At 33.3% G+C, this 15,086-nt stretch overlaps 1 protein-coding gene across 4 annotated transcripts; it reads right to left on the bottom strand.

Moving 5' to 3' along the window:
- Positions 1-2,772: 2,772 nt before the first annotated feature.
- LOC148283077 (uncharacterized) lies at positions 2,773-14,978 on the bottom strand. Of its 4 annotated transcripts, none has more exons than XM_088224119.1 (3): positions 14,861-14,978; positions 6,673-7,291; positions 2,773-4,303 (listed from the first exon to the last, which is right to left on the bottom strand). In XM_088224119.1, the coding sequence occupies exons 2-3, from the start codon at positions 7,280-7,282 to the stop codon at positions 4,212-4,214; spliced, it is 702 nt and encodes a 233-aa protein (XP_088080245.1). In that variant the 5' UTR covers positions 7,283-7,291; positions 14,861-14,978; the 3' UTR covers positions 2,773-4,211. The 4 variants fall into 4 exon arrangements, with proteins under 4 accessions (XP_088080245.1, XP_088080241.1, XP_088080243.1 ...); XM_088224115.1 differs by lacking the exon at positions 14,861-14,978 and adding an exon at positions 10,905-11,298; XM_088224117.1 differs by lacking the exon at positions 14,861-14,978 and adding an exon at positions 10,394-10,531.
- Between the last annotated feature and the right edge of the window lie 108 nt (positions 14,979-15,086).

The raw sequence follows: 15,086 nt of genomic DNA, 5'->3' as shown, positions 1-15,086 counted from the left end.
AAAAAGCCCACAATTAATTTACTCCGCGACTGTCACTTTATTTTAATAAAATTATCAAAACACTGACGATGGTGGCAATTTTATTACTTGAATATATCCCTAAAAAAAAACACTTATTTCACAAAATCGAAAAGCAGTGACTGTTAAAATCGCGATCCGTTGAATGCGGTTTTTGGCACTGTTATGACGCCAATGATGTTTGATGGATGCTATTAATTTGTTTATTCAAAAAGTAGCACAAAAAATCAATTTTAGGGCTAAAGTCAACAATAAGAAGGAAAATAAAGAGAATTCCTTGAATTGAATGTTTTGAAGCGCAGATCTACGCTCTGGCTCTCGACGGATACCGAAGTTGATAGCTGAGATCTGCGCTCCGGCAATCGAGTGAGTAATCTGTCTGGCGGAGTGGAAATTTTTGAACTCCTTGGACCAACTAAATCAAGGCCTGAGAGTTTGTTTTCAGAGGAGTGAAGTCAGGGTTAGGCCTACCATAGGTTCAGTTGGCACAAACAACCGGACACTTGCTTGCAGGGGAGGGGAGAATAATATGCTCATATTATGATGGGGCGCAAGCGCATCTTAGATCTGGCACTGAGTAAATATGGGAAAAGCGACGTAATCTTGGGAAATTATAATGCATGGGGGTCTACGCGTCTATAGCAAGGAATGTTATCATCAGCCTGACTTTTAAATCTCCCCAAGTCCTAAATGTTCAGGAGAGAGTAAAAACTGTTTTTATTTCAGAAGCAATAAGATTATTTGAAAACGCCCAAGTTTCATTTGTGGATTTACGAGATTTAAAAATTAGGGTGATGTTATGTCACAATTGCTATTTAACACAGACCCAGTTCCAAAAATGAGTTTTCTGAAAAATTGCATAATGCCTTTGGTTTTCTAGAACCTATATAATATATTATTTACTTTTTGCATTTTCCTTCCCCTTATATTGTCGGGTTTCTGGAACAAGTTGGTAACTACAAATTTCCAAAAATGAGATGTGTCCGGGATATTTAAGGGAACTATGCATTCCAGATGAACTAGCTGGTAGGTGTCTTACGCTTAGATCGGCTACATCTACGTCGAGAAGAAAAGTTATACCTCTACGCAAACAGCGCACTAAATTCGGCGAACGCGCATTTGCAACGCAGGCCCTTCGGCATGGAATGCTCTCCCAGCAGAGGTGAGAGTGAAGTGATGTTTCGGAAAAAAACTTAAAATTCACTTGTTCTCTAAATCATTTGAATAAATTTTTAGCATGTAATGACAAAGTAATTTTTTTTTCTTAAATTACAAATTAAAAAGTTGAAATTAAATTTATTTCTTTATATAATCACTTTGTAAAGCGCCCTTGAGGTATTATATTATGAAAATGGAGCTATATAAGTTACCCATAATAATAATTATGCTTTTTTTGCACAACTTATTTATGCGAATGAAGGTTTTATGATTTACTAGTAACTAAAAATAATTCCAGGAATCGATTGACAGTGAGTGATGATATGCGTGTAGATTTGACCAATAACAATAGCCTCGGGATTACCGAACTTGTACAGAAGATGCAAGCTCAAAAATCACATTGATATAAATGGAATCTAATTTTCTACTAAAAATGTTGTGTTTTTTATTATAATAGTACTCTTAAGGGCGGCCTCCGTGGTGTAGTGGTCAAGACGCTTGACTCACGCACGGAAGGTTCCGGGTTCGATTCCCGGTGAGAACACAAAAATTTAAAATGTGATTTTTCTCAAGTCTGGGTGCTCTGTGATGTAATTCACCACTGTAATTAGGCCTCCTGGCCTGTTGTGGTGCAAAAAAAAAAAAGTAAAATTTTAATGCATGTTTCTTTTGAGTTTAATGAATATGTTGAAAGTTTTTATTAAAGTTTATTTTTAGATTGATATAGTTTATTTTTCTTGAACCTTCCGGTCCCTGTTTACAACAAAGAGATCAAAATGGTCCCCGGTTAAAAAAAGATCGGGAACTGCTGTTGTAGATAAACTTTGTGTCTTATCTGAAATAGTAATTCTGCCTTCTCCCTGTTACAATCAACACTCTTTTATCTTTTCTATAATTTTTTTTTTCACATTTTGTGACTACATTTTATCTATGTAAACATGACCTTTTGATGCCAGTTATTATAATAATAATGATAATAACAACTGGCATCAAACAATCTTTATTTAGAAAATAAAAAGTATTCAACTTGGTGTTTTATTTTTAATTTTAAAAATGCAATATCTCACAATGAGGAAATTCAGTGGTTTTTTTTTTATTTGTTAATAGACTATCGAACTAAGCCAAAATTGAAAAAAAATAAATTATGTATCGTATAATCTCAGCACTATGATTTTTTTATTTTGAAATTGCTCCCCTTGTGACGTAAGGTTTCTACGGTGAGTTGTTCCGATTGGTGGGTTGGCTTCCCGTTAACCGGAAATATATCACAACACTCTGTTATCGGTTGATTTCGGAGAACTTGTAACGTCGTTCAAAGTAGTTCATTTTTATGAATTTTTTATTTTAACAAATAAATGCTCTAATTTTTACCACGCATAAGAAAATATTTTTTAAATCCAATTTCCCGTTGCACTTTTTCTCATTAGTAAAATGTTAGTTGCCAACTTGTTCCAGAAACCTAATGAATATAATACGGTGAGATGATCGCTCTTTTATGAAGAAATGTTACTTTTGTCAATTGTCCGGGAATATAAATCATCAGAACACAAAAAGTAAATATTTATACAAAAACAAAAAGAAATAAAGAAAAGCGTACTGATTCAAGCATTTATTTCAGTCATGCAAGCATTCATAAAGGGCTTTAGTCTTATATGACTAATAAAATTAATACAATTTTTAATAAATTAACAAATAAAGGATTTTTAATACTGTCTTGTGTCATTAAAATCTCAAGTTATAAATATTATTATTCCAATCAATTAGGTAATCCTTTTTTAAAAATTAACATACGAGAAAATACATATGTATAAAAAATAAAGACGCACTCAAATAATTCATAACTGGGATTAATTTCGGCACATTTCTATAATTTTACAGTCTATGGGCAATAATATCAGTTCAAAAAGGATGGGTGAAAACACCGAGTAGCACGTACACAAAGATTTAAATAAACCATATTTATTAATATGTTACAGTCATCTAGAGAATAAGAAAAACATGTAATATTTCATGTTATACTAGACTTAATGCAAAACAATAAGTTTGCTAAAATTCATATTTGTAAATAAGTCAATTTCAAAATTCATAGATTGGGTACTTATTATAAATCACAGATTCCAAATTTAATAAAAATATTTTAACTGACAATACTTTTATAATCACATTATTTTATAACTAAATAGCTAGACGGCCTTCGTGGTGCATGGCTAAGACACTTGACTCGCGCACGGAACATTACGGGTTCGATTCCCAGTGAGAACACAAATATTAAAAATGTGATTGATTGCCTTTTTGACTCCGGGATTAGGTGATGAACCCACGTTGCATCGCATGTGACGATAAGAGTCCAAAAAAGTTTTGCTTTAGTTGGAAAAATGGTCCGAAAATTCCCTAGCGCTTTCTAAACGATTTGGTTAGAAGAAGTTAGAATTTTTGGCACCCAATGAGTGTCTTTGCATGCCCCAAATTTTTTAGACTCACTGACATCTGGGATCAAATTTGCGAGACCGCGGACTGTCAGACGGCAAACTTTGATTTTCTTCAACAAAGTGTCATTAATTAAGGACCTCCTTCCTCTCCCCTCCTGAACAATAAACACTCGTTCTACCACTAGAAAACTCAGCAAACCACTTTCTGATATTCCACTGGGTCATCACACCGCCATAAATGGATGTGAGATGACAACGGATTTTAACAGGGCAGATTCCCCCAAAAGGCTGGTTGAGAAAGCAAAGGACTAAACGCACCTTGCAGGCGACAAGATTTGACAGTGAAGCGTCTGTCTCAAACACGCCAAGGTCACACTGAAGCAGCCACAGAGCCGGCAAAAATGAATAAAGGTCTTAAATCTTGGACAACCCTCGTACTTAATAAACTTTGTGTAAATCATATGACATTAGAAAATGTTGTCTATAACCATTACTATTATACTACTGTAATATATAAATACATATATTTATTTAAACGGATTTTCGTGTGATGTTTGTTGTCATGTCCTTATTTCAATGAAGTGCAATCGGGTGGCTTTACGTCCCTTATGTAGAGTCAGAATCAGAGTCAGACATGGCATGTATTTGCCGCGGAGGTGCACTTTTCAAAGCTGGAACTCCTTTGATAAATTTAGGATCTAGAAAAATAAAATCTTATCTATATTATTTGTTTCAATATAACTTTGTAACATAAATATATTTTCTAATGGTTTCTAGATCAGTAAAGAAGAGAATGCAGACAAAAATCAAGAACAGATTTTATTTGTTATTTATGAACCAGAATACAAATTAAAAGGGTATTCCTGCCAGGGAATAGCGATAGAATAAAATAAATATGGTACAGTGTTTGCCTGCCCAGTCATGAATGGCTATCAATGAATTGAATTATTCATTAGAAAATTTACTGCTGAAAAATATTTTTATCAAATACAGAATTATCTTCATTCGTAAGGTATAATCGAATGTGCTTCTGAAAAAAATTAATACATTTACCAATTTTCTTAGAAAAAAATTTAATTCATTACTTTATGTTTATTAGGAGCGTGCTGTGAGGTTTTTGATTAGGGAAGCAGTAACTTTTTACTATAGTGTCGGGGTCTAGGTTCAAGGCGCACGAAAGGAATGCGGTTGTCTATTGTGACACTGTCCAGTCGAACTTAGATAAAAATTATCTGGTCGTTATCCACAAATATATTGTATTCTTGAATATCGATGTGCCAGTTTTTATCAAAATTCAATCGGGCAGCATCAAAACGCATTACCCCATACCCCATACCTTATGTGCGCCTGAAACGTAGACCTCGCCTATAGGTGCATAGTTAAAATATGTAGCTGCTACCAAGACGGTAATTTGAAATAAACTAAAAAGCAATTTGATGCCATCATTTCAGCATAAAATAGTTGTATTTCATAGTTGACTATTATAATACCATCGTGTCAACTGATTTAAAAGCTAAATTTGTTATAAAACAGTTACAAATATGAAAAATAAACATGGATTGGTTTGTTAGAACTGCTTCCACGGAGCTTCTTAAGATTTACATTACATTACATTTTTTTTTGCACCACAACAGGCCAGGAGACCTAATTACAGTGGTGAATTACATCACAGAGCACCCAGGCTTGAGAAAAATCACATTTTAATGTTTGTGTTCTCACTGGGAATCGAACCCGGAACCTTCCGTGCGTGAGTCAAACTTCTTGACCACTACACCACGGAGGCCGCACTGTACTGAACGAACGCCTCGTAGGAGTCAACAGCCTTACGCAGTTCTTTATTCCAGAATTAGACGGGAGCACAGTGAATTTTACTTCAGTTCGAGCATAACTGAGTAGGCAAAAGGCCTGTGTGTGGGCTTTTTGCTATTTTTTAGAAGTTATTAATGAATGAGCATCGAACGGGTCTCGATCTCGGGTCGCTACGATTAACAAACTAATTCAAAAATACTTGTAGTTACTAAAAAGATTAGTTAACTTATAAATTTTATTATATTAAAAAAATTAGCTACAGATTGCTTAGAAGTTAATTTTTTAGGGAAGCATTGGTTTCATCCAATCTATGAGTGGACCACGCATGAATATAAATATCAATTATGTAGTTCATTGAAAGCCATTCATAATGCATGGTAGGAATCTATATAGTTATCAGAGTATAAACTAGGTTTAAACCTTTTTTTTTATTTATTTATTGGGGATATCAAAAATATAACATAAAATATACAGAGAATAAAACCAATGACAGATATCCACAGAAATACATTAAATACACGTACAATACATACTAGTGTGTTTGGTTTCAATAAATACAACATAAATATCATAGAGATATGCGTTGTAAAACAATGGTCCCAAATGTGAACCCTGGGGTACTCCGGAGGAAATATCAGCAAACTCAGATCGATAACCACCAAGAACAGCTTGGCTTCTATTGCTGAGATAAGATAAGATCCATCTGTGAACGTCTCCTTTTACACCCAAGTTTAAAAGTTTTCTCATAAGAATGTAGGGAAGAATATAGGACAAAGACCGAAATTGGTTAAAATATTAACCAGTCGCTTTAAGGGTATATTTCCAATATCGCCCATAGAAATTTCAACTATATTACTTGAATATGTTGTCCAGAACGGTCGTTGGTTAAGTTATTGTTCCAACCGCGTGAAGTTGGCGGGGGTACCTAGAAATCCATGTGTTTATACCGTTGTCAAAACGGTTGTAAAAAATGTCATTGCTGATATTTATACTTGCATTTGTAATCGTTTATATTCTATAATAAAATTTTTAAAAGAATATGTGTATTTTTATTATATAAATTTATTTTCTTGGTCAATATATTGACCGATGAAAAATTTAGTTTTTCTGAAAATCTAAAAAATATATATATATTTTTTTATCAAATTTATTTTATGTGGTCAATAAGTATTTCAAAATATAACATTTGAAATTCAAATTCTAAAATAATTCATTTGCCCTATAAATGGTTAAAGAAATCTAATATGTATGTACAAACCTTTTCGATTTCCAATAAAATCCTCCATAACAACTACTTGTTCCTTTTTGGCATTGAGCAAATGCATGAATTTACCGTACAAGTCATTCTCCATTTCATTTTTCAACTTTGAAAACTCCTCACATTTGTCAATAACACTACTCAACTGCTTGGCAAGTTCCACTGATTCCCTCTCTTGCGTTTCCAACTTCCTATCTGCATACTCTTTCAGTAGGAGTAAAGTCTCAACCAAAATGTGTGCACCGCCTTCCGGAGAGTACTCTGGTAACTTTGTAGATCCGTGAATTATTTTTATATCAGTAGTGGTTTCTAAGACTTTCCAAATCAATTCGTTGTTTATTAATTCAAAAAGGTATGGATTAAAATGACAATTTGTTGTTAATGCTCTTTTTGTATTAGTTATATATTGTTCTCTGGTTAAGTCGAGGATTTTGTAAAAGTATTCAAAGTTTTTTGGATTCAACATTCCTTTCCAATACTGATCGTTATGGACAACGATTATTTTGACATCGTCTCCCCAACACGTGATGATGTAATGCGGCTCATTCGTCTGGTTTATTGAAATCTTAGCAACAGTGGTACATTCCACAGGGTAATCTTTTAAGTCCATAATAGAGAGCTAAAAATAATAATACATAACTCGTTAACACGAGATGGTTGATTACTGTATGGGGTTTATATAAATATGACTATAAAATGAAAACTCCAAAAACTTTATTAGCATGAGAATATAAGAAAAAACTAATGCCCCTTTTAAATCAATTTATTTATCAAGCTTTTATTTTAGAACAATTCAGGCTTTTAATCAAAATGCCGACAGTGATGTATAATGCTGCTAATGACATTTTATTGCATAGTAGGAAGAGTATTTTGTCAAAACCAAACAACAAATCCATAGGGATTCATTCTAATTATTTCTCAGGACTGATGAGCTGCGCAGACAGTTGAGTATGCCTTCGATCAATTTCCTTATAGGAAATGCTATAATGAGATACCCTCAGCCCATTTCTTTCCAATCTAATTATGGACAAATTAATTAAAGAAGTGGTTAACATGAATCTGGGCTACAGAATAGGTGGGAAAAAGATCAGCTTTATATGTTACGCTGACAATACCATGATAATTGCAAAATCCGAGGATGATCTCCGAAGAATGATTCATAAGCTCCACATGACATCGCAAAAATACAACATGGAAATATCCACTGGTAAACCAAAAGCCCAAAAGTCGAAAAACCCGGTGAAATGTAATTTGTGGATAATAAAACCATAGATCAAGTGATTTTAAATTCTAAACAATTTTTTTTTTTAAATTCCCGCCAAACTGCAAAAGCAGTTTTTTTGCAGGGATTTCTCTCTTTAAACATTTTTGTAACACAATATAATAAATGTTTACATAAAATATTTTAAAAAAAATCTTAAAAATATCAATAAAATAAAAGTTTAAAAAAAATTAAATACAAGTAAATCAAGTCTTTTTTGAAAACGAAATATATAAAAAATAATAAACAAACACTTTTTTTGACACTGTTTTAAATTGTTTGGTTTCCCCATTTTTTTATATTTTTTTTTTTTTTACAGACTAAACTTAGAATTTAAGAAAAAGATTTTTAAAACTAATTTTACTTTGTTTTTATTCATTTCACTATTTTTTATTTCGTCCGGGAGTCTCTTTACTATGCGAGGGAGTATATACGCCCTGGTCCTCTCTCCATACGCATTTATGGCTCTTCTTTCTATGAAGTTTCCTCTCGCTTTTTGGCGCGTTTCATGCTTATGTGATATTCTACATCAGTAGTAAGAAGATTTGTACAATGAAACTTTTAAGCAAATGAATAAGGCTACAACAATATCAAGGTGCTTCAGAAATACCGCGTGGAGGAATAAAAACACGAGACTAAACAGTAAAATGAGAATGTACAAAACATGTGTTAGACCGATAGCCACCTACGGAAAAGAGGCAAGAGCAGACACTTCCGAGACAAAATCTCAGGTTGAGTAGTTCTGAGATGCGAACTCTCCGGTCCATAACCGGAAACAAGCTGCGAGACCGCACGAGAAACATTGATATTCGGAGCATGTGCGGTACCGGAATGAACATGTCAACAGAATGGCGGAGGACGGACTTACACGTATCGCACTTCAAGGGAACCCCGAAGGAAGAAGACTCTGGCAGACTCCTGAAGAGGTGATGCGATAGCTGGCAGTCAGCGTCTCAAAGGGAAACCCAGCCACAAACAAATCCGCAAAATCTCACCGGCTGGAGATTTGACAGTTTATACTTCAGAATGCCATGAATAGTCAAATATGATGTAATATCTTTGAATAAATTCTGTACTATAAAGGATAAACCACGGGAGTCACATTGAATGAAAACTTCAGGAAACAAGATTTTGTGATGGTGCGATTTCCAAAACATAACTTTTAGACCAAATGAGATAATTCTCAAACAATCTAAAGAACTTTCAATGTAAAATAATTACTGTTTTAAACAGTAGTACATATTAAAATAGCATATCTGTGACTACTGGGGATGTTTTATTAATTAAAACAAAGTAGACATCGGATATTTATTTCAACTTAAAAGGTATTTAAATGACAAGAGTGGACTTTGGCATTTTATTCATGTATAAAATAGCTTATTGCAATAATTTCTGCATTTTTAACTTCAAAATGGCAAAAAGTGGACTCCCTAGTTTTATCCTTCAAACTACAGAATTACATAATTCATTATAATCAACATAATATATAAGTACACAATTTTTTGTTTTGTTTTTTAAATAGTAACCTGCTAAGTCTCCATTTTAGAAGTTTGTGAATAGGTGGAAAAGAGAGGATATGGTGTAAGGAAGTTATGGAAAATACACCACAACTCCCAGACGAATTGAGAAAAAATATTTCTTAGATTTATTCTTGCAACTATCTATCTCGCCAAGAAAGCAGTCAATAATTTATTTGATTAAAAAGGCATTCCAAAATATTACTCCAGAGATATTTCTTAAAATATACAAGACCTACGTAAGACCTTTATTGGAGTATGGATATCACATATGGAGTCCCTACTTCATTGGTGACATTAAGCTACTGGAAAAAGTCTAAAGATGTGCTACAAAAATCCCTAAATGACTCAAAAAGATGCCCTGCCACAGTAGACTAAAAGCAACAGGACTTACATCATTGTAAGAACGACGGAAGAGAGGGGACCTGATAGAAACTCATAAGACACTCAATGATTACTATGACTGCCCCCTGCATGAGATGTATCAATTAAATTGCAACACAAATTTACAAGGTCATAACTGGAAGCTCTATGGTCCTCAATAACTCACCTCAATCCCAAGGAAAACTTGTTTTCCAGCAGGGTGATTTTAGACTGGAATAAATTACCGAGCCGAAAGTTGTCCATTCTATTTCGGTCAAAACCATTTGGATGCTTTTTTGAAGGAAGAAGAACTTGGACAAAAAGCAGTACACGAGATATAGGCACACCACCAAAGGCTGCCTGCCAATAACAAATAATAATAATAACTGGCGGGAATCCAATCTGTGATGCAAGTTTCGTAGTTGGCCGTCTAGCCAACTGAGCTATGGCGCCTGTCGAATCCCAGTATTATTTACACAAAACGCCAACTATTTCTGATGCGAATCATGGGTCAGATGTGGTTAAATTAATGTGTGGGCTATTTTTCTGAAACAAAAACAGCAGTGATATTTTTATTTACCTTTCATTATTCTCTTTATTTTTAATCACCAGTTGCAGTGTTATCTTTAAAGTTAGTTTTTTGTGATTGACTGCACAAGGCGGCAAAAGATCAGAATTAATTATTTTTTATCCGTCACTTAAATTATTCATAATCATACAATATCTAAATCATTCCGCTTCTGCAAAGAATACTTGCTGAATTTGAAAAGGTATAAATTTGTTGTAATGTGTAGGGAAAACATTTTTGATACGGGAATATTGAAGTCAAGGCATCAATGGGGCTTATGACCTGTTAGTGGCCGGTTTAAGTGGCCACTCTTCACACTGAGTAACATCCACCATTCTGCCTGCGTTTAAACATCCAAATTTCCTCAACTCTCCCATCTGTTAACTTTTGCGAAGTGAAAGATCTGATCTTTATTGATGTCTGTGAGATTCATCTGACTTAATTATTTCACCTACTAGGCTATCTTTACGTATGTATTAAGAGAAAATTCGTAATCAATGTATAAACTATCTTCACAACTTACCAAATCAATATTTTGGTTTAGATTTAGATCCAGAATATTCTACTCTTATCTCTATTTGAATAATGCGAGTATCCACATACACACATCGCACACACATGCACAACCCCTTCACACGCACATAGGCACATGTTTAAGCGCTCAGAAATTCAGAAAGAATATTTTAAGCGCCTAGGTCAGGTAAAATAATAATTCAAATTGCACTTATTTCCAAATAATAGTTCCAAACAAAACTTTCTATTTCAGATTTTTTTTTTGGTCATCTTGGTGCGATTTTTTTTACTTGACTTTGACTTCGACTCCTTGACCACAAATAGTGAAAATTAAATAAAATAATTTATTATACTCTGGCCTTGACCCTTGACAGCACAGACCATGGATAAGGGATATAATATGTACAGACTATGATACTTGACAGTAGAGTAACTAGAGTTGGCAACATTGTCAATCTCCATCAAGCCACAGACTAAAGATATATATTGAAACTAGCGATGTGAGTAGTCGAATGAAAGTAGTCGACTACATTCAATTACTTAATTCAGTCGAATAAAAGCTCGAATGCAGTAATGTAGTCGAATGAATTCACTCGACTACAAAAAGACCAATGGGCGAGCTTTACGCCGACTATCGAATGAATTAGTAATTTCCAAACTAATGAATTCACTCGAATGAAAATAGACCAATAGGCGTGCGTAAAATTCATTCGACTACAAATAGACCAATGGGCGAGCTTAACGCCGACTATTGAATGAATTAGTAATTTCCAAACTAATTAATTAAATCAAATGCAAATAGACCAATAGGCGTGCGTTAAATTCATTCAACTACAAATAGACCAATGGGCGAACTTTACGCTGACTACTTTCATTCGACTACTTTCATCGCCAACTAATTCGTTATGACGTAATGGGTGCTGAAATCTGGCAGACGTGATAGTTTTAATAAAATGCTTTTGTTTTTTATAGTTGTGTCAGCACAGGTAAAATAAAAATGTATATTAATACAGTTAATATATAAAGTGCATTATTTAACAATAAAAATAACAATAAAATAAAGTGAAGTTTGTTTATAGGTCTACTGCTAGCCTATTTGTGGACTTAATAATAATAAAATTTATATCAAATCCATCCAATCTGAAATATCAACACAATAACAGCTGATGGTAGTTTTCAATGCGTGACCTAAAAAATAAATATGAAACAAAAATATTTTAATTTTCATCCTTTGTTTGGCAGGTAAATATTAGGTTATGTCAAGTAATAGTGGGAATTATCGAATTAAAATAATCGAAATATTCGATTGTTAAAAAGATCGAGACATTTCGAAATGCTTACAACTAATCGAGTTCACTAGTACTAATCGGAAAATGATTTTGGACTTGAGATTTCGAGACAATCGAAATATGATTTCGGACTTGAGATTTCGAGACAATCGAAATGTGATTTCGGACTTGAGATTTTGAGACAATCGAAATATGAATTCTGACATGTGGGTAAACATTCACAACTTTTAACATTTTTGTGCATCGTATCACCAGCACTATGATTTTAATTTTGATTTTATTTTGAAATTATTCTGCGTGTGACGTATTAAGTTCACGTCTATTTGTTTGTTTCCCAGAAATAGGATAAATATCATCGTCATCATCATTCCCTTTACATACATAATGGTGCATAGGGCACTTTATTGTAAAACCAATTGCAGCGTATTATGATCATTTTGTGTTACATGAAGGTCAGATGATCAGTCTTACGCTTCATATACCAGTCCAGGGACTATGAAATATTTTAGTGTGAAAACACCCTTATAAATAAATATTTCAAATCAACCATCGGGAATCGAACCCGAGACCTCTTGCATGGTAGGCAAACGCGCTGACCATTACACCACGAGGCCGACATATAACTATCGCATCGTTATATTTTTGGTTGATTTTGGCGAACTTTCTTTCATACATTTTTAAGAAATTTACAATTTTTTGTCCTAATTTTTACCGTGCGTACTAAAACATGTTTTATATCAAATTTCCCGTAGAGCTGAACTTCCTCATTATTATTTTGAAGTACTTTTATTACAAATGTATTTGTTTACCCCCCCTTCAACAGTCAGCTTTTTTTTGCCGTTTTCTTACATTTCACGGTCAAAAAAAATCGATTGATTCGATGTTTGATTTCGATTATTTGCATGTCTCGAATGCTTGTATTTCGATTATCTAAATATTTCGATTATTCCCATCGTTAATGTCAAGTAATGATAACCAAAGACTATAATTATACCCATGTAAATATTCTAAATATCATAAAGTAAGGATCATTGTTTACATTATTATTGCCATAGTTTAAAAAAAAAACAAACTGACGTACCTACCTATGTATGTTTATAATTTGTTGCTCCACAGGTGGTATTTTTTAATTTTCAAACCATGTCTCTATTTTCATTTCACATCAAAACATTTGAAAATATTTTAGAATGTAACTAACTTGAAGTTTTCATACAATGTAGGTATCGTTTTTTGCTTGTGTTCATATTGTTATTCCTTTCTATTTGTGTTGTTTTTAATTTTAATTTGTAAATCTATGCCACTTGTTTTTGGCCGATGTTATCACAGTTTGGTAGAAGGCTCTTTCTTATACAGGAAAAAAAAGTACCTAGCATTCCCAAAGCATGGATATTTCTCCCGAAAAACGGAGTTTGTCTTTGAATAAATTTCTGTGTCTATTGTCTATGGTATGCCGGAAATGAATGATTAATTCGAATGATTAGTTCGATTATTTCCTTCATTCGATTACTAATCATTCAATTAGTAAATTTAGTCGATTATTTTCATCTCTAATTGAAACCACAGACTACTAAAACTGAAAATCAACCAAAACTCGGTAGATTCATTATCAAACCAAATATCATGGGAGGGGGGGGGGTGGGGTTTATAGATTTTAGATAATCTAAAACCCGCGAGCTGGGTGTGGGGTAGCAGCTTTGGTCAATAATGACTCAAAATTTTCAAGATAAAATAATTTGTAAATTTTTATTTTATTATTTTGAAGATGTTCAAAAATCGGTAGAATTTCAAACAAATTCGGTAGATTTGTAGATTGCTTCCAAAATCGGTAGGGTTGGAAAAGCTGTTTGACACATATTCGATCAGATAGCCTTCTACATTTTTTTTATACTTGATACACAGAAGCAGAGTTGCCAACCCTACCGATTTTGGGAGCAATCTACCCATTCACAGAATTCGATGGGAATTCTACCGATTTTTAAATATTCGTCTTGAGTTGTTCTAGTCTTAATAATCATGTTATAATATTCAAGGTTCGAACTGTCAGTCACATATCTTGCTGAAAGGTGTGATTCTATAAAACGCTGTGAAACGACCAGTTGCATAACACCGGCAGCACTACTGACTAATCCAACTCGTTAGCCTGAACCCTGGGCAATGGGATCACTCTCATAAAGGTGTGGTCACAGCAAATAACGAGAGGATGAAAGGCGAGTTTCTAGCGCCTCCAAACTAAAATAAGAAAACTAAGGAAAGGTAAACCCGACAGTATAATTTGAGCAAAACATTTGAAAGAACCGTGTAGATGAGTTCACTCTTAAAAAGCAGCTAAAAGCCAGCTGCACAGATTATATTGCCAGATGTAAAACTAAATTATTTTTTTTTGTGAAATGCTGACTTCTACAATGAGCTGAGAAAAAAGGGGTTGGTATTAAAATATAGAGTTGATTTCGTCAGCTGATTGTTGTAAAATAGGTTTTTTTTTTTAAATCATGCAAGTGATCTTTTTATAAAAAATAATAGATCCATTTAGAAGAAAATTTAATTTCATCTGAAAATGCATCTTAAACAAATATATGAAAAACATCATTCTGAAAAAATGTTCCCCTTTGTTAACTTTCAATTTCAAATATTGATTTTAAATCGATATAATAATTATAATAAAGTATAACATTCTTACCTAAATATTATATGTCAACTCCAATTAAGGCCGTGAATTTATTCCATTGCATTATCATTGATCTCTTGAACTCGAATAAAGAAATATTTTGTTTTTGTTAATATACCATACGAATTAGGTTTAGTTGTTTGATCGGAAGCATATAGCCGTTTTCAGAGAAAATAATCGGTTTAGTAGATATTTCGGAACGAATACTTCACATTATTTTTTCTTGTCTATGAAATAT

Source organism: Micrasema longulum, unplaced genomic scaffold (genome assembly GCF_059751315.1).
Source record: "Micrasema longulum isolate JH-2025_06_02 unplaced genomic scaffold, ASM5975131v1 h1tg000262l, whole genome shotgun sequence".
Lineage (NCBI taxonomy): Eukaryota > Metazoa > Arthropoda > Insecta > Trichoptera > Brachycentridae > Micrasema > Micrasema longulum.
The sequence above is the reverse complement of the archived record's forward strand: the minus strand, read 5'-3'. Positions and strand labels throughout refer to the sequence as shown.